This window comes from Nerophis ophidion, linkage group LG08 (genome assembly GCF_033978795.1).
Source record: "Nerophis ophidion isolate RoL-2023_Sa linkage group LG08, RoL_Noph_v1.0, whole genome shotgun sequence".
Lineage (NCBI taxonomy): Eukaryota > Metazoa > Chordata > Actinopteri > Syngnathiformes > Syngnathidae > Nerophis > Nerophis ophidion.
This window is the reverse complement of record NC_084618.1, coordinates 65730139-65749430: the sequence shown is the minus strand read 5'-3', so window position 1 is coordinate 65749430 and position 19292 is coordinate 65730139. Positions and strand designations below refer to the sequence as shown.

General features: G+C 40.0%; 2 protein-coding genes across 5 annotated transcripts in view; both read right to left on the bottom strand.

The window, feature by feature from the left end:
- Nucleotides 1–45: 45 nt before the first annotated feature.
- Nucleotides 46–16491, bottom strand: si:ch211-136m16.8 (uncharacterized). Of its 3 annotated transcripts, none has more exons than XM_061909428.1 (6): nt 16362–16491; nt 6701–8461; nt 6432–6630; nt 446–489; nt 286–371; nt 46–213 (listed from the first exon to the last, which is right to left on the bottom strand). In XM_061909428.1, the coding sequence occupies exons 2-6, from the start codon at nt 8354–8356 to the stop codon at nt 153–155; spliced, it is 2046 nt and encodes a 681-aa protein (XP_061765412.1). In that variant the 5' UTR covers nt 8357–8461; nt 16362–16491; the 3' UTR covers nt 46–152. The 3 variants fall into 3 exon arrangements, with proteins under 3 accessions (XP_061765412.1, XP_061765410.1, XP_061765411.1); XM_061909426.1 differs by having other exon boundaries at nt 16304–16464; XM_061909427.1 differs by having other exon boundaries at nt 16324–16451.
- Nucleotides 16492–18442: 1951 nt separating this feature from the next.
- The window catches only part of si:ch211-180a12.2 (uncharacterized), a 54746-nt gene continuing 53896 nt past the window's right edge, over nt 18443–19292 (bottom strand). Inside the window, exon 13 of one of the 2 annotated variants that reach the window (XM_061909424.1) lies at nt 18443–18874. In XM_061909424.1, the coding sequence (XP_061765408.1) occupies nt 18846–18874 (29 nt within the window). In that variant the 3' untranslated portion in view covers nt 18443–18845. The remainder of the gene's footprint in view (nt 18875–19292) is intronic. The other variant, XM_061909425.1, reaches the window with a different exon arrangement.

The following is a 19292-nucleotide window of genomic DNA, read 5'->3' as shown; positions in this document are numbered from 1 at the left end:
GCACTAAACTATTTTGTTCTTGTAAAGTTGAAAAGACAGTAAAAACATATTTATAGTTAAGTTTATAACAAAATGTAAACACTTTTTCTATACAGCGACATCGTAAAGTATTATTCCATAATATATTCAAGATATTCACAGTACAACCACTCTCATTTTTTGGTGGATTTCTTCAATTTGGTCTTGAGCTCTGACATAAATGGATTTCCAAATCTACAAGAGAATAAAACATATGTAAACAGGATTTTAAAAAGATACAATCAAGAGTCAATAGTTTGCTTTTACCCGGACTGTCTTGGCATCCATTTAGGTTTTTGCGGCAACTCTTCTTGTTTGGGCGTTTCACCGTTCTCTGGTTTTAACTCTGCTTCCTGGTGATATTTAGTCATTATTTCATCTCAAACAGACAATTTCCAAATGCGATTATTATGGCTTCACCACTTACTTTCTTCGGTAACTTTTTTAGAGCAGGAAAGCCTGTATAGAGTCCTGAAAATAAAAAATATGTGAAGGAAGTGTTAAAATAGCAGACTGGCTTTAAAATAGTCATTATAATATCAAATATACATTAAACTAAGCAAACCCTGCACATTTCAGTAACCATTTTATTTTTCTTCTACAATGAAAATGAAACTTGGTTATAACTTAAGTGTATAGTAGTACAGAGTCAACACAGCCATAAATGTCTAAACTGATGGCCCTGCCATGAGGTGGCGACTTGTCCAGGGTGTACCTCGCCGACCGCCCGAATGCAGCTGAGATAAGCTCAGGCACCTCCTGCGACCTTGGAAGAGACAAGCGGTAGGAAATAGATGGCTGGATGGATGATTTCACAGGCTTTTTAAGGATTGCATTAGTTTAAAAGGGCCAATTTTTTTTATTTTTTTTTTTAAATCGCATTAGCTTTAAATACATTTTTTAAATATTTCCTATAACCTTAGCCCTAAAAACACAGAATTTCAACAAATGTAACAAAACATGCTATATATACACACAAATGAATAGTTTGCAAAACAATTTTGTGTTTTACTTCTTTTATTATTATGGAAAGTAACAAAAGCTAATTTACAAGCAGACACCCTTTCTCTGAATCTGTTACTGTATCAGGGCTCCTCAACTGGCCAGACTGGCAATTTCGTTCAGTTCAAAACTTGGAAGAAACTAAACTTTTTGTAACAGTTTTTTAAAAAGTTTACAGGGCTGATAGTCTTTGACTGTAATTTTTTTGAAGTAGGTCCTTAAAACAGCTGATCGCCAAACCTGGACCAGTGTAAACATAATGCTCGTTTTAATTTATGACTTGACTGGTGGTGAAATAAAGCTTTCCTTGCATTGTCATTTTACCCTCGATACTCAAGAGTCAGCGTCCTCTGCAGTAAACAGTGGACCTCCAAACATTTGTAAATGACAAAAGAAATAGACCAAAAAAAAAAAAAAGTCCACGCTGGTTCTCAAAATAAGAATAATATTGAAGAGGAGTCCAGATCCTTGGTCCTTAGCTTTTTGGAAATGTGCCAACCAGAACAATTTAGTAAAAAAAACAAACAAACAAAAAAAACTTCCAAAGGCGCTTGTCACCCACTGTCTGCAAACACTCTGTTTATGTTTTATGGTTTAAAAGTGCTTGTCTATCATAAACTTTCACTTTCGTTGCAAGGAAGGGAGGCGGTGGGTGTGTTGGTAAATGTTAATACAGCAATCATTCGTTTGTCTAATCGGTTCCAGGCCTGACTGTGGTAAATTAATTTCCAAGAGGATTCTTATATATAAATTCATTCTTTCATAGCAAGACCATAAAAAAAATGTTACAACATTCTACTTCAATAGTTTTTTTTTTCTAAAGCATACAAAATCCTCCAAAGCCTTCCAGCACTCCCCACAACCCAGAGAAGGACAAGACATGTCCCAGAGAACAGTTTTTCCCGTTTACAACCTTATGTAAAAATATTTTTATCAGCGCCCCCCGCGAGCCCAAAAGGGAATAAGCAGTAGAAAAATGGAATGGATGGATAAAGTTTGTTTACATGAAATAACACAGGAAGTAGCTCTAGGCATTCCTCCCAATTTGGAGGATTTAGCTCCTGTAACCTTATAGCATTATTGCATACACTTGAATACATTTGTACCATCCTGTCTCTCCCTTTAGAGTTTACTGGTACTGCCGTAGCTAATTCTTCCAAGAAACACTGACTTACTCAAAACCCATATACTCTAGTCACCTTTATAGAATAGAATAGAATCATAAGTTAAAGTTTAAGTACCAATGGTTGTCACACACACACACACTAGGTTTGACGAAATTTGTTCTCTGCATTTGACCCATCCCCTTTTTCACCTCCTGGGAGGTGAGGGGAGCAGTGGGCAGCAGCGGTGCCGCGCCCGGGAATCCAACCTTTGATGCTGAGTATCAAGCAGGGAGGTAATTGGTCCCATTTTTATAGTCTTTGGTATGACTCGGCCGGGGTTTGAACTCCCCACATACCGATCTCAGGGCGGACACTCTAACCGAATGGACTTTGTCATTATATTTTCACATAACGAGATTAAGGACTCCAATTTAAGGTGCAGTAGTGGAAACTATATATTATACTCATTTTACCCTATAGTAGCCTTGAGTGCTTTCTATTTCAGGTGTCCTTGCTCAAGCCTCCAGCATGGTCACTACTTGGAAATACCTTGTCACATCCTGTGTAATTTCTCTAGAGCTAAGAGCACAGGTGTAGGTTGTTCTGCTAAATGTTGGTCAACTTGATAACACATGAAAACAGAAGTTCCCTATTGTGATTGCCCTCCATCCATTTTCTACCGCTTATTCCGTTTTTTGGGGTCACGGGGGGCGCTGGCGCCTATCTCAGCTACAATCGGGCGGAAGGCGGGGTACACCCTGGACAAGTCGCCAACTCATCGCAGGGCCCCTATTGTGATTGCCACAACATAATAGAAAATAAGAGAAATATTATACTGTAATACATGTAAGACATAATTTAGGCCAAAAATAAAATTGTGCCTAAAGTAGTGACTGAATGAAACGTGAGGGATTATTGTATACATTATCCGGAAGGCTGATTGCTATAGACCCAAACCTTACAGTGGCGGGCCGTACGTTTCTCACAGAGGCCTTCAGTGATGTCCTACTGAGTTTAACTTCACTTCTCAAAATTCCGTAATTTATGTCACCACATGGACACGGCTGGAGATACTATACAGAAACACACTTGCACGCTTATGTGCGTTGAACCCCCTCAACAGTGTACAAAAAGGTCTATTTTTCGGCGCACTTAACATTCAATAAACCCACTTCGACAATTAAAAAACATATCTTACGTGGTACTGTCAAAATTAAAAATTTTATAAAACAAATGCAACATGAGAAAATAAAGAAATAAATTATTTCAACTCAAAATGTGTAGAACCCATCCGACGCAGTATAAGCCAGTATTACCGTCGTAGTCGGTTGATTTGTCTGAAAGTGGCGGGCATTTCCCCATTTCACCGCCGGTGATGTGCCAAAGTGTGATTGCCTGCCAAAAATGTATTTCCTTTGCGGTGCGTGCACCACTCGTGAAACCTGCATTGCCTGTCTGTCCACAGCGGATTACTAGGTGTAGGACAAACACTATATTTGTGGTTATTGTACCGGTGAGTTTTCTGTGGCTTTCTATTGCTCTTATGGTTCTGGTGCCACTTCCTGTTTGTGCAACTTGTGATTGGATACTCACTTGGGACTCCCAAGTGAGTATCCAATCACAGCGTTAGGCCATATCAAAGGCTTTACTGGCAACAACTCGTGATCTTATTGGCTATTGCAATTGTCCATCAACTCTGTGTGTTTGTTCACTTACAATGCATTGTTGATTCTAACGGCTCCGGGCAGATTTCGTACATCATGGCAACATAAGCTAGCTGAATTCTGAATGGACACAGAGCCTAACCTAAAAACAACAGCATTGGAAGGAGCATAATATGACATGAAGAGAATATGAATACTTTTAGATGTATAAAGAAAGTAAATGAAAAATTACTTTTGTCTTTAATTATAATCAAGATTTCTGGTCATGTTAGGCCAGCAGAGAAGGCCTTGCTAGCCGTGACGGCCCACCCGTGCAAGCATGAGAGTTGTATAGTTTGAGAAATTACACTTTGCTGAGCCTATTTTGCTTACGCAAGAAACAAAAACAAAAATTTATTTGGATTAGGACAGTTGATGTGCACATTTGAACGCAGCTCAGGAACACATATCACCATGAATTGATTAACGTGGACTCCGACTTAAAAAAGTTGAAAAACTTATTCGGGTGTTACCATTAAGTGGTCAATTGTACGGAATATGTACTGTACTGTGTGATCTACTAATAAAAGTTTCAATCAATAAATCAATATTTGATTGGGCAAAATGTGAATATGATGGATTTCCAGAAATTTGTCCATCGTCCACAATCCTTACGAGAGACAGGAAGACAACGTTTTTTTTTTTGCAATCTAATTTATAATAATTGGCTTGTTCTAGGTGGCTAGCAATGCATTCTACCTCTAAATTACTTTGAAAAGGCATCCAAAAATCGACAACAATACTTAATTTACGTTCTGCGACCTTTATAATAAAGCTGCAGCGACATTGTTCTTGTAAGAGCAAACACTAAAGAACTCATTTTCTAGCATAGTCACACATCGCCTTGTGACGGCATGCTATAGCATTAGCCGTAAGATAGCTACCGCGTCAGCAGCCGAATGGCTTTTGAGTTCGTAATGCACAACAATGTGATATAACACCAATCTGTAATGACTGAAAAACATAAACTATCATAATACAGTATCTGTAAAGTATTAGCCCACATTTCATGTTTTGTTTTTTACGCAGCTAGCTGGACAGCGTATGTACTGTAGTTGTAATAACATACATAATATGTAATATATCATGATCAAACTATAGTGTTCTACTCAATGGACAGTTGTCGGTTTTGTTTTTGTTTAGTTTGGGTAAGCACACCATTTCTGTCAGCATAGCTTGGCTGCAAGTTCTACATTTACTGCGTCAAGTCACACGAAAATCACTCTCTCGGCTTCTGTGTGCTTCAACGCTTCACCTTCTCTCTGTGCTCGTTTCTCTAACCAGTAGTTCATCCCCTTTATGTTCAGGTTCAAAAAGAAAGTTGTGAAACCTCAGTTTTCCAAAAATAGCTTTCTTTGTTGCCTATTACCAAGTCTGCCATGATCAGAAAACACTCGAGTTTGTTTTCGGAGGAAGGAACACACATTTGTTGCCGGAAGTGCGATGCTATGGAGATGCAAAATGATGTGCTAAGGAAAGTTCCAGCAATGCTTAAAATATGGTAAATATTGTACATATTACATATTGTTATGAATGTCTTACTACAATACTTACAATAATATGCTTGTAGCGTGTACATAACAGGTGGATGGAGGGTTTTGAAGTGGTTTTAGAGGGCTTTGAAGGCTATTAATGGTGACTCCTATTTGCCGCATTTTGCAATCGCATTTTATCTTTAGAATCCTAAAAATAAAAAATAAAGTGTGTTTGTCTCTCATAATGATTGTGAACAACAAAAAAAGTGCAGTTCCCCTTTTAGGAACTGCATCTCCACAGTGAGGCCAGCACTTATGCAACTCCAAACCACAATGCTAGCACCACCATGTTTGACCGTAGACATCTTGATACTAGTACTGCCAGCTATTTAGAAAGTAATGACTGTGTGTTGATGCATTTTCAGTGTATAGTGAATCAGTACGGCTGTACAATTATTACTCCAAAGCAGATGCCTTCAATGTTTTCCAGGCCAAGGACCCCCAAATTGATTGAGAAAAGGAGCAGGGATCCCCGACTTATATGTTGTGTATAAAATTGTGTTTTAACCCAAACTGGTCCTAACAGGTACGTGTTTGTTCAATCATGAGGTATTATAAAAATACAGTATAACGCCTTTAATCGCTAGCAGACAACTACTGGAGCGGTAATTGCTGGCTGGCAATTAGCAGCGCTAATCGCTAGTGTGGTGTGGCTAGGTGGCTTGTGTCGCAGGCACGCTCAATGCTGGCTGACAACTAGTGTTAATCGCTAGCATTTAATGATAAATGCTAAACTGGATACAATAATATTTATTAATTCATTTTATTTTAAAACTTGTATCGTACGTTGAGTACGGTGTGTTCTGAACTACATTACAATGTGTACTCCAAGACATTTAAATACACAGAAAAAATTGGCTGAGGAATATAATTTGTATTCAAAACAGTCTACTCAACCAAAACTTTCATGGCCAACCTCCAGTACCTGTGCAAAACCCCATGTGGTCACAAAACTCCTGTAGAAAACCTCTGCTCTAAAAGTACTTTTTATAGTATTGCCCCTTGAGAAGACATAATACAACTGTGTTGTACTCACTTTTGTGATATTGTATCAGAGTATTTATTACCTGGCAGTTTGATCCCAAATGCCAGTCCTCCCAACACCTGCACACCAGCAGGGATCTTGGTTGCTGGATGTGGGGCAAACACAGGATCCACTGAGGGCCTTTGGAGAAGGGAGCGTGGATCTTTGGGCGGTCTCACATGTGGGTTTTTCAGGGCGATCCTTGACTTTTGCGGGGCAAAGTTCAAATCAAAGCCGCTCACCTGCAGTGACGCAATTTTAAAAGTGATTCATCTGATTTCACAGTCATATTTAAAAGGAAGGGAATCATACCTGAATGTGATCTTCAAATTCAGTAAACTTTGCCTTTAAGGGTTGAGAATATCTTGCCAACTCCTCCAATGAAGCTTCTGAGCCACTTCTGTGCAACCCTGAATGCAACTGACGGCTCTCTGTTGCATTCGAATCAAGAAGCTTTCGAGCCTCAGCAGCAAAAGGAGGATTTGTTGCATCATCGATGCAAACGCATTCGTCATTGGACTGATCCGAGAACCCTAACTCTGCGTTCCATGATGATGATATCTCAGTGAAGCTTTCTGTATCGTAGCCTACTTGCTTCTCCCAGATGCATCTGACATCCTCAGGTTTGTCCTCTGATATCTGGTCCTGATTATGGTCTCTTGAGAAGGAGTTCTGTATCCACAAGTCAAGGACATCTTGATGTTGGCTGACTGTTTCCTCAGTAAAATAAGTAGCTACATGGGCTTCTTTTTCCAGTCCGTCAACAATTTCAGATTTTGTGACTTTGTCTTTCTTTTCATAGCCCTGTTCTGTGGTGAGTCCTGTGTCTTCTACAAGCTCTGATCCAGCCATGTCCTCAGTCATCTGTCCATGCTCTACCTGTGCATCAAGGAGTTTCTCATGGCCCAATCTAATTGACTCCTTTGATCTTCCTCCTCTGATCTCGTTATCTCCCGTTGCGACAAATAACCTTTGACCCTGTTCTAGTTCAACCACTTTAATCCCATTCTGATGGTCTTTAACGTCATCATCTGCAAGGAAATAACTTGCATCTAGTCTCATTCTCATCAAGCTCAGCTGTACCGATTTGGCACTAGCAGTCTTAGTTTCGTGTTCAGTTCCAACGATGCTGCTGCTGTTTTGAAGGCTCTCTTGCTCTCTGTTCTCCGCCTTTTCTGGTAAGTCTGGGGTTTCCTTGGAATCCCCGACTTCTAGGAACCTTTGTGATGTATTTCCATCCGGCCCATTGTTGTCTTCAGGAAGTAGCGCTTGGCTTTCTTCCCAATTTGGAGGATTTAGCTCCTGTAACTTTACAGTATCATCACATACACTTGAAGACATACTTTTGTCCCATCCTGTCTCCCCCTCAGAGTTTACTGGTACTGCCGTAGCTGATTCTTCCAAGAAACACTTTATTGACTCACTCATAATTGATTCTTCATTTAAATGTATTGCTTTTATTGGCATTTGGCCGCCATGTTTTAGGTTGTCTGTGGTTGGAGAGGTGTGTTTCTCGGTCGTCAAAGTTTGAACATCTATACTGTTGTCTTCCTTCTCTACTCTTTCATCTGTTGGCTGGTTGTCCTCTTTGTGATCCTCAGTCTTAGGTCCTTCAGGCTCTAGCTGATTTTGAAGAGCAGCAAGTCTGGTTCCTTTATCAGATGTCAAACAAATGCTATTGTCTTTGAAGCTCAAGGTATTCCTCTGTTCAAGACTTAACCGAGCGACCCTACAGAATTGCACCACAGCTTCTTCCTCCTTCTTTACTGAGGAATCTGTATCAAAGTGTTTATTTCTTGTGTCGTCATTCACCTTTTGCGACTCATCTGTGGTCTTGTATCCTTCCTCTCCACCTTCCTCGCCTTGCTTAGGTGCTGTACTTTTTGTGGTTTTGCCCGATTGGTTGATTTCATCCTCTGCACCTAAGTCAATGTTCCAGTCAGGCTGCTCCTTGACATCGAGCAACATGTGAGCATCGCCACCAGAACTGCTTTCAAGTGTAGGGTCTTGAAGCAGATCATTGTCGGGTGATTCTGAGCTGAGGAATCTGTTCACAGCTCCGGTTATATAGTACTGAGAAACAAGATGCACAGAGGGATGGAAACACAATGTTTCTTGTCAGACATATTAAAATTTGTATTAAAATACCATTCATTTGTTAGGATTTTTTAGGATTGACAAACTGTATTGACACAAGACAGTATTTTTTACCAGTGGAAAAAAAAGCGAAGAAGATGAAGTCTTCCAATATTCACGGTTTACAGATTTCTACATACAAGCTAAACTACTTTTAACAGTGACCTGTAGAGATGAAGGAAGTTCGCAAACAACCAGGGAGCCATTAAAAAGCAAATTTTAATGAGGTCGATGAGTAAATCGGGGTCATAAACTGTTAAGCAGGTTAAAAATATATATTTTGGTTTTGCGAACTAAAAATTGATTTGAAAAAACTGTAAAAATTGCCAATGTTCACCCAATTTTCTAATGTGTCTGAGCAAACACACAAACTATCGGAGCATTCCTTGGTTCACATGTGAACACCTGAGACACACACTGTGGCGACACAGGTATTACACTTGTCCAAATCCTGAGATCCTAATAAGTATTATTGTATATTATAAGAATCAGTAGTCATCCCATACCATCTGTTTTCTACCGCTGGTCCCTATTGGTGTCGCATTTCATCATTTTAATATACAGAAAGTGATATGGCCTACTTTCAATAAAAAGATTAAAATTGTGCAGTACAGTGTGAGGTTCCTGGCATTGTACATCTTTTTAGACACTGTTTTCAGTTCTGTGCCTTCTACAACCACGGAACCACTTCTATCCCCACTAGCTTAGTCTCACCGTAAGCACAAAGCTCAAAGGGGCGTGTACCATCTACCTATTCATATGTAAGGATGTGCCTCTGCCGGTTCATCTTGCCATAATAAGGGGTTGACAGCCGCATTTACCTCTCTTCAAGTACAGCGCACCATTAGCATGCCAACCGTAAAATAGGTCAGCATGTGCAGAAAGTACACAACATGCTGCTGATGATGACATTGATTGGCTGAGTAATTATACTATACTATCGATTGCTTTGGAGACATTGATGCATATTTTCGTTGTTTCTAATCACTTACGCAAGGCGAAAGAATAACGACCTTGAGTTGAAGGAGCTCTGTGCACTTCAGTGCTCTCCTTTTAGTTTGTGATGTTTCTCTCTTGTTTTGTCTTTTTTGCCTTTTCGTTCAGGCCCTTCAGCATTGCACAACAGGGGGTAACACTGTCATGACTTCAGTGTAACTTTTTGGTGCTTTTCTGTGGACGTTTAGATCTGCCTCAGGGAAGCTTTTTGGCCATGGCTGTTTGCACCGGAGACTAGCTGCTGGCTCACTGCCACACCAGAGTCCGCGTGGAGACACAGGAGAAGATGCAGAGGAAAAGGTGGGGACGACTTGAGCTATGTAGATTACTACTGCTACTACTATTATTACTACTACTACTCAGTGGCTTAGTGGTTAGAGTATCCGCCCTGAGATCAGTAGGTCGTGAGTTCAAACCCCGGCCGAGTCATACCAAAGACTATGAAAATGGGACCCATTATCTTCTTGCTTGGCACTCAGCATCAAGGGTTGGAATTGGGGGTTAAATCACCAAAATGATTCCCGGGCGCGGCCACCGCTGCTGCTCACTGCTCCCCTCACCTCCCAGGGGGTGAACAAGGGGATGGGTCGAATGCAGAGAACACATTTCACCAAAACTAGTGTGTGGGAGTGACAATCATTGGTACTTTACTTTAACTTAATTACTCTCACGTTAAAACTTTTAAGAAAAGTTCAATTCCCACCTTCTACCAACCACGTCATGACCGAAGTGTCCTTGAGCAGGAATCTTCACCCTTGCTCCTGATGGGTCGTGGTTAGGGCTTTGCATGGCAGCTACCGCCATCAGTGTGTGAATGGGTGAAGGTGGAAATAGTGTCAAAGCGCTTTGAGTACCTTGAAGTAGGGCTGGGCGATATATCCATACATCTCAGGTTTTTTTCTTCGAGTGTATGTTCTCACACAGTTGCTTTTAGCTGTGGGCATTACACTGCATACGTTTCTCACTCATTCTTGTCTCTCCTTCTTAGGGACATGAACAAGATCACCTTCTTACATACGTTACGATTGCAACGTCACACGTTGTCCCCGAGCAGACAGGTAGCTACATGGGTAACATTGCTGTGATGCTAACGATGCGTTGCCAGTGGTAATACGAGAGAGAGAAGGTGCGAATCTGGTAAAAAATGGAGGAAGAATTAATTCCAAAGACAAAAAGCACGGGGTGCATTGTCTGGCGGTGGTTTGGCTTCAAGCGGGAATATGTTGAACAATTATGCGGCAAAAGCGTTGCTACAAAATGTAGCAGCACTGCTAATTTGTTGCATCATTTGAAAAGTCACCCGCTAAAGACTGAAGAGTGCTTGAAACTGCGTGTCCACATCTCCGTTCGGTGCCAAGCCGAAGCCACAATTTCTAGATCAACACCATATGAAAAAAAAAAAATCAACAGAAGATAACGTCTGCAGGAACTTACCACAGAACGAAGGACGTACACTTTTTGATTTCCCATTATGCAGCTCATTTTTATTTTTACAGTTTTTGAAATATCTTGTGTGACATCATGCACAAAAGTGCACTTTATTTGTTTTTAACTATTGTAGTGGCTTCTGTATAAAAAAGTGCACTTTAATTTAGTGTTTTGATATGTCATCTTAGTGACATGCACAAAAGGGCACTAATAGCTTGTTTTAAAATGTGTCTTTCACTTTTTGTTTTGGAAATGACATGAATGTTTGTGCCACTGCTTAACTGTTTGATAAATACAGTTGTGGTAAATTGACTTTGTTGAGATTTCACTCTCTTCATAAAAGCTTAAAATGAGCATATATTAATGCAGTATGAATAAGAATGTTTTAATGTAGACACATAGAATCATTATACTGCTGTGATTATATGCATCAAGTGTTCATTCAATGCTAAGGCAAAATATCGCAGTGGTTCTCAACCTTTCTTCAGTGATGTACCCCCTGTGAACATTTTTTTAATTAAAGTACTCCCTAATCAGAACAAAGCATTTTTGGTTGGAAATAAAGAGATAAAGAAGTAAAATACAGCACTATGTCATCAGTTTCTGATTTATTAAATTGTATAACAGTGCAAACTATTGCTCATTTGTAGTGGTCTTTCTTGAATTATTTGGAAAAAAAGAAATAAAAATAACTAAACACTTGTTGAAAAATAAACAAGTGATTCAATTATAAATAAATATTTCTACACATAGAAGTAATCATCAACTTAAAGTGCCCTCTTTGGGGATTGTAATAGAGATCCATCTGGATTCATCAACTTCATTCCAAACATTTCTTCACAAAAAAATAAATCTTTAACATCAATATTTATGGAACATGTCCACAAAAAATCTAGCTGTCAACACTGAATATGGCATTGTGGCATTTCTTTTCACAGTTTCTGAACTTACATTCATATTTTGTTGAAGTATTATTCAATAAATACATTTATTAAGTATTTTAGAATTGTTGCTATTTTTAGAATATTTTTTTAAAATCTCACGTACCCTACTACCCCTTGGCATACCTTCAAGTACCCCCATTTGAGAACCACTGGCCTAGTGGTTAGAGTGTCCGCCCTGAGATCAGTAGGTTGGGAGTTGAAACCCCGGCCGAGTCATATTAAAGACTATAAAAATGGAACCCATTACCTCCCTGCTTGGCACTCAGCATCAAGGGTTGGAATTGGGGGTTAAATCACCATAAATGATTCCCGGGCGCGGCACTGCTCTCCTCACCTCCCAGGGGGTGATAAAGGGGATGGGTCAAATGCAGAGGATAAATTTCACCACACCTCGTGTTTGTGTGTGACAATCAATGGTACTTTAACCTAGCTATATATCGTGTATCGTGACATGGGCCAGAAATATTGAGATATTAATTGTCCTATGTTTAATCGGGATCTTTCTGTGTAAAGTTTGCTTGTTGTCTCCGTGACTGCGTGGGTTTCCTCCGGGTACTCCGGCTTCCTCCCACCGCCAAAATCATGCACCTGGGGATAGGTTGATTGGCAACACTTAATTGGCCCTAGTGTGTGAATGCGAGTGTGAATGTTGTCTGTCTATCTGTGTTGGCCCTGCGATGAGGTGGCGACTTGTCCTTGGTGTACACCGCCTTCCTCCCGAATGCAGCCGAGATAGGCTCCAGCGACCCCCCGGGACCCTGAACGGGACAAGCGGTAGGAAACAGATGGATGGATAATAAAAAGGCCATATTGCCCAGCCCTACCTTGAAGGTAGAAATGCACTATACATCATTCAACCATTTAAAGGCCTACTGAAACCCACTACTACCGACCACGCTGTCAGATAGTTTGTATATCAATGATGAAATATTAACATTGCAACACATGCCAATACGGCCTTTTTAGTTTACTAAATTGCAATTTAAAATTTCCCGGGAGTTTCTTGTTGAAAACGTCGCGGAATGATGACGTATACGCGTGATGTCACACGGACTGTGAGGAAATATTAGCGCTGTACACACACATAGCTAAAAGTCGTCTGCTGTAACAGCATAATTATACAGAGTTTTGGACATCTGTGTTGCTGAATCTTTTGCAGTTTGTTCATTTAATAATGGAGACTATAAAGAACAATGCTGTTGGTGGAAAGCGGTGGATTCCAGCTCTCTTTAGCACAGAGACCCAGCCGCGTTTCTTTGTTTGTTGTGAAAGCAGAGCGGTCAAGCGAACATGTTTTCTCTACGTCAACCAGCATGTTTTTGGATGGGGAAATTGTGATATATATATTACCGAAGACATTGTTATGCAGCAGTTGTGAGCTTGGCTCCTCGGCTTCTCTCGAGACACAGTGTGTTCAACGCAGCCATGCAACCTCGAGGGATGTCTTTACAATCTTTAAAATCTCACTAAAACACTATTAAAACAATAAGCAGATAGGGGATCTTCCAGATTCACGGTGGAAGAGGGGTTAGTGCGTCTGCCTCACAATACGAAGGTCCTGCAGTCCTGGGTTCAAATCCAGGCTCGGGATCTTTCTGTGTGGAGTTTGCATGTTCTCCCCGTGAATGCGTGGGTTCCCTCTGGGTACTCCGGCTTCCTCCCACTTCCAAAGACATGCACCTGGGGATAAGTTGATTGGCAACACTAAATTGGCCCTAGTGTGTGAATGTGAGTGTGAATGTTGTCTGTCTATCTGTGTTGGCCCTGCGATGAGGTGGCGACTTGTCCAGGGTGTACCCCGCCTTCCGCCCAATTGTAGCTGAGATAGGCGCCAGCGCCACCCGCGACCCCAAAAGGGAATAAGCGGTAGAAAATGGATGGATGGGATCTTCCAGAATTATCCTAGTACATGTGTCTAATTACATCTGAAACGCTCACACTGCCGTCGCCCGGAGCTGTCGCTTTTTTTTTTTTGTAGTCCATCGCTATCAATATCCTCAAACACGAATCTTTCATTCTCGCTCCAATTAATGGGGAAATTGTGAATTAGTGAATTATATTTATATAGCGCTTTTCTCTAGTGACTCAAAGCGCTTTACATAGTGAAACCCAATATCTAAGTTACATTTAAACCAGTGTGGGTGGCACTGGGAGCACGTGGGTAAAGTGTCTTGCCCAAGGACACAACAGCCGTGACTAGGATGGCGGAAGCGGGAATCGAACCTGCAACCCTCAAGTTGCTGGCACGGCCACTCTACCAACCGAGCTATACCGCCCCAAATTGTCGCTTTCTCGGTCAGAATCGCTCGCGCTGCTGGCGTCCATGATTGTAATCAATGGGTGGATGTGAGGAGTCCGACAATCTGTGACGTCACGCGCACTACTTCCGAGAAAGGCAGGGCTTTTTTAAGAGCGACCAAAAGTTGCAAACTTTATCGTCAATTTTTTCTACTAAATCCTTTCAGCAAAAATATCGCAATATCCCAAAATTACCAAGTATGACACACAGGGCATGAAATTGGCACCCGCCCACACGCCAAATGCGGGTAACTTTTGTGATTGGCGGATGAAACTGTCAATCTACTTGCCACATTGGCGGGTAGCCAATAAGACTACACAACACTGAGCAAGTGTTGTGTGTTGTTGACCAATCAGGTAGCCTATGTGTGTTGTGTGTTCTAAGCAATCCCCCGTGCCATTTTCTTGGATTTTAAAACCAAAATGTGGCGGCATATCGCTGGCTTCAACAGGCCAACAAAAGGAGGACGAGGAGGACCATTTAAAAAAAAAAAAAAAAAAAAAGACGTTTTAATACGAAGTGGAAAGTAAGCGGGGATGGCAAGGTTAGCGACTGGCTGGTCTACGACATCACAACAGAAGAGATGTACTGTCAGGATTGCCGTATGTATGGCTCGGAGAAAGCGAAATCAAACCCATTTGTAATCGAGACAAAAAACTTAGAGGCAATTAAGGACCACGACGAGTCCTTAAAAAGCCACTTGCAAACGATCAACTGTAAAGTGGGGAAGACGGCTCCCCCGGAGCTGACAGCTGCGGTCAAGGCACTGACCTCTATGAAAAGGTCCGGGGGCGGCATGGCGTAGTGAATAGAGCGGCTGTGCCAGAAACCTGAGGGTTGCAGGTTCGCTTCCACCTATTGACATCCAAATCGCTGCCGTTGTGTCCTTGGGCAGGACACTTCACCCTTGCCCCCGGTGCCGCTCAAACCGGAGAATGAATGATGAATGAATGATTGGTGGTGGTCGGAGGGGCCGTAGGCGCAAACTGGCAGCCACGCTTCCGTCAGTCTACCCCAGGGCAGCTGTGGCTACAGATATAGCTTACCACCACCAGGTGTGAATGAATGATGGGTTCCCACTTCTCTGTGAGCGCTTTGAGTATCTAACAATAGAAAAGCGCGATATAAATCTAATCCATTATTATTATTATTATTAAAACAGCACAGTTGGAGAGGATGAAGCTCCTGTTTCGGAACGTACACGCAATCGGAAAGAAGATGAGACCCTTCTCTGACTACGTGTGGATGTGCGAGTAAGTATCATATAGGTCTAGTCATTAATGAGATTAAGTTGGTTAATAACTCCACAGCACTTTGATGTGTATTATGAACAAGTTCAAGAACCATTCTTATGCCTTTTCTGAGTCATTCATCTTTATCTTAGGCACAGAACATTTTGGCTAGTAAAAAGGTGGATTTCAAAATCCACCTGCCACAGTGGCTGGTGGTCAAAAAAGTTAACTTCAGGCCCTGATGGCACATATAGAATGGACCTGCTATCCCCGTTTAAATAATACAATCTAATTTCAATAGGCCTTTAACAAGGGCAGCAATCTGATCGGACAATCTTTCCATGGAGTCCCAATTACATATTGTGGTTTCTGGCAATGACCTCACCTTTGGTCTTGTGGGAAAAGTCCCATATTTCAGAACTGACACGTGTTTGCCGCACATATTGGACGTTGACTTACTTAAGTTGAAAAGTGTTATATTTTTAACACAGCATATATTATTTTACATATTCAAAACAATGGGATATTAAGACAAACTAATAGAGCACCGGTGTAATACACAAGTATTGGAAGTTTTGGCAGTCAGCATCAAGAAGCATCAGTCAGGAGGCACACACACACACACACACACACACACACACACACACACACACACACACACACACACACACACACACACACACACACACACACACACACACACACACACACACACACACACATACATACATATATACGTCTCCTACGTCATCACGCTTTACATGAAGCGACTATTAGCACGACGTAATCATTTACAAGCATAGACCAACAACAAATAATTAGCACGACGTAATCATTTACAAGCATAGACCAACAACAAATAATCACAGTAGCGTCTCACCAAAACATTCCACAGCGTACCCTCGATCCTGGCTGGATCCATCTTGACAAAAACTTACTCTTTGTCGACGACAAATGTTCGCTTCTGTCGCTTCAGTTCCTCATTAAGGGACTTCCGGCTTGTAACGAGGATGATTACCCCAGCTGAGGCCAAGAAGAATCATCCAAATATCGCTTGTCTCGATACCAGGGGATGCAGCAGTATTGCACTGGCGTGATGAGCGCATTCATTTCCCGTTTGTGTATATTGTAATTTGTTTTATTTAATTTGTTTATATTTATTTTTTTTGTTTTGTTGCATTATCAACATTATTTTGCTCAAACAACAGCATGTAAAATGTATTTTATTGATACTGAAACTCATATTGTCGAACTTATAAATTGCTGAATTGTTCACAGATAAGTTTGTTGATTAACAATTTTTTTTATTTCATTTTCTTGTATTGTGATTTTAAAAAGGCAAATCATTCAAAGAACTTGAAACGGTTAAATTCATAAGTATTATATCGGTATCAGCAATATTGGCGATGCATTTATTAAGTTGTAGGGGTGTGGGAAAAAATCAATTCAAATACAAATCGCGATTCTCACGTTGTGCAATTCAGAATCGATTCTCTTTTTTTTTTGTCTATTTTTTTTAATCAATCCAACAAAACAATACACAGCAATACCATAACAATGCAATCAAATTCCAAAACCAAACCTGACCCAGCAACACTCAGAACTGCAATAAACAGAGCAATTGAGGAGACACAAACACGACACAGAACACACCAAAAGTTGTGAAACAAAAATGAATATTATCAACAACAGTATCAATATTAGTTATAATTTCAGCATAGCAATGATTAAAAATCCCTCATTGACATTATCATTAGACATTTATAAAAATAAAAAAAAGAACAAGAGTGTCACAGTGGCTTACACTTGCATCGCATCTCATAAGCTTGACAACACACTGTGTCCAATATTTTCACAAAGATAAAATAAGTCATATTTTTGGTTCGTTTAATAGTTAAAACAAATTTACATTATTGCAATCAGTTGATAAAACATTGTCCTTTACAATTATAAAAGCTTTTAAAAAAAATCGACTACTCTGCTGACATGTCAGCAGACTGGGGTAGATCCTGCTGAAATCCTATGTATTGGATGAATACAGAATCGTTTTGAATCGGAAAAATATCGATTTTGAATCGAGAATCGCATCGAATCGAAAGAATCCATATATTATCGAATCGTGACCCCAAGACTCGATATTGAATCGAATCGTGGGACACCCAAATATTCGCAGCCCTAGTAAGTGGCATCGAACCAATGCCAACATTTTCAGTGCAAATTTGACTTCCGTTTTGTTTTTTGTTTCGTTTAATTTACCATAGTTATTTATATGCTTTCTAAACTCAAAACGCCAGTCAAAAATATTTTCACTTTGATATCATCTTTTTTGATATCCGACCAGAATTGACCAATACTGTTCACAAATAAGTTTGTTGATTAACAATATTTTTTTCCTTTCATTTTCCTATATCATGATTAAAAAAAGGAAAATCATTCAAGGAGCTTAAAACCTTTCAATCCATAAATATCATATCGGTATCAACAATACTGGCACTGCATTTATTAGTAAATGGCATCGAGCCAATGTATGTATATGTAATGTTCAGTAAAAATTTGACTTCCGTTTTTTTTTTTGTTTGTTTAATTTACCGCAGTTATTTTTATTGTTTTGACCCTCTCACACAGTTAAACGGAATAAACCATTCATTCAAATCAGCTTTCAATATGAACTGTGAATGTCAACCATTCTATGTATTACATTTATTCATCCATCCATCCATTTTCTACCGCTTATTCCCTTTTTGGGGTCGCTGGCACCTATCTCAGCTACAATCGGGCGGAAGGTGGGGTACACCCTGGACAAGTCGCCACCTCATCGCAGGGCTACATTTATTCATATGTATATGTATATATATATATATATATATATATATATATATATATATATATATATAGTATGTGTATTAATGTCCTTTTTTTTAAATACTTTATCATATAGTTTATGTATCTCCCTACATGAGTGTACCAAAAAAAAAAAAAAAAAGTGCATTACTACATGGCTTTGGGTAACTATCAACACAGCATAGCCAGGGGAACTAAAAACCCAAAACCACATCCGGTGTGCAACACAGTAAGCCTGGCTTGCAGTATGGTGATGCAGCAAAACAAAACAAAAATAAAGTGCAAAGAGAAAAGGGGAACTTATCGGGCTTGGGCACAGACGACACATCGAGACACAAATAATTTTAACCCCTCAGAATGAAGTCAGATTTTATTCTAAAATGCTGCTTTTGATATTAATTCACATAAAAATGTTTTTTATTCATAGAATATATTTGTACAAAAATACAAGCATACAACAACAATAATAAATAAAGATCTAAACTACCAGATGGATAAAACCGGAGCTATCGTAGTCATTTCTATTTACTAAACATTTTCACTGGAATATAATAACAGTAGTTTTTGTAGATGTCAGGTGTTCACATGGCAGATATTTCCTCAATGGGCTCTAGAAGAAAAGAGAAAATTATATTTTACGATGCATACACACTATTGATTGTAGATACATGACGCCATGTCCGGCTCATTAAATATGTGTGGTGGTCAAGCTAGCGTCTGTTCCCAATGGGTACAATTGGCGCCATTTAGCCTTTCACAAAGAAAATTGTCCTATGTTTTCATTGTTTTCAGCCGTGCGAACCGTTCAAATCGCGGAAAGGACAAACGTTCCTTCGGAGTTTTTCGAGAGGTAATCAAGAAGGGAGGAAAAGTGAAATATTTTACGAAAGGACAGAGAGAAAAGTGGCACGTACTCTAGTCCAAGGGAGCAGAGTCAAATAATGCACAAGTTTGCAGTGCTCACTTCACTATAGTCTTGTTTGATATACTTTGAACGTTTAGTATTTCCAATTTAAAGGCCTACTGAA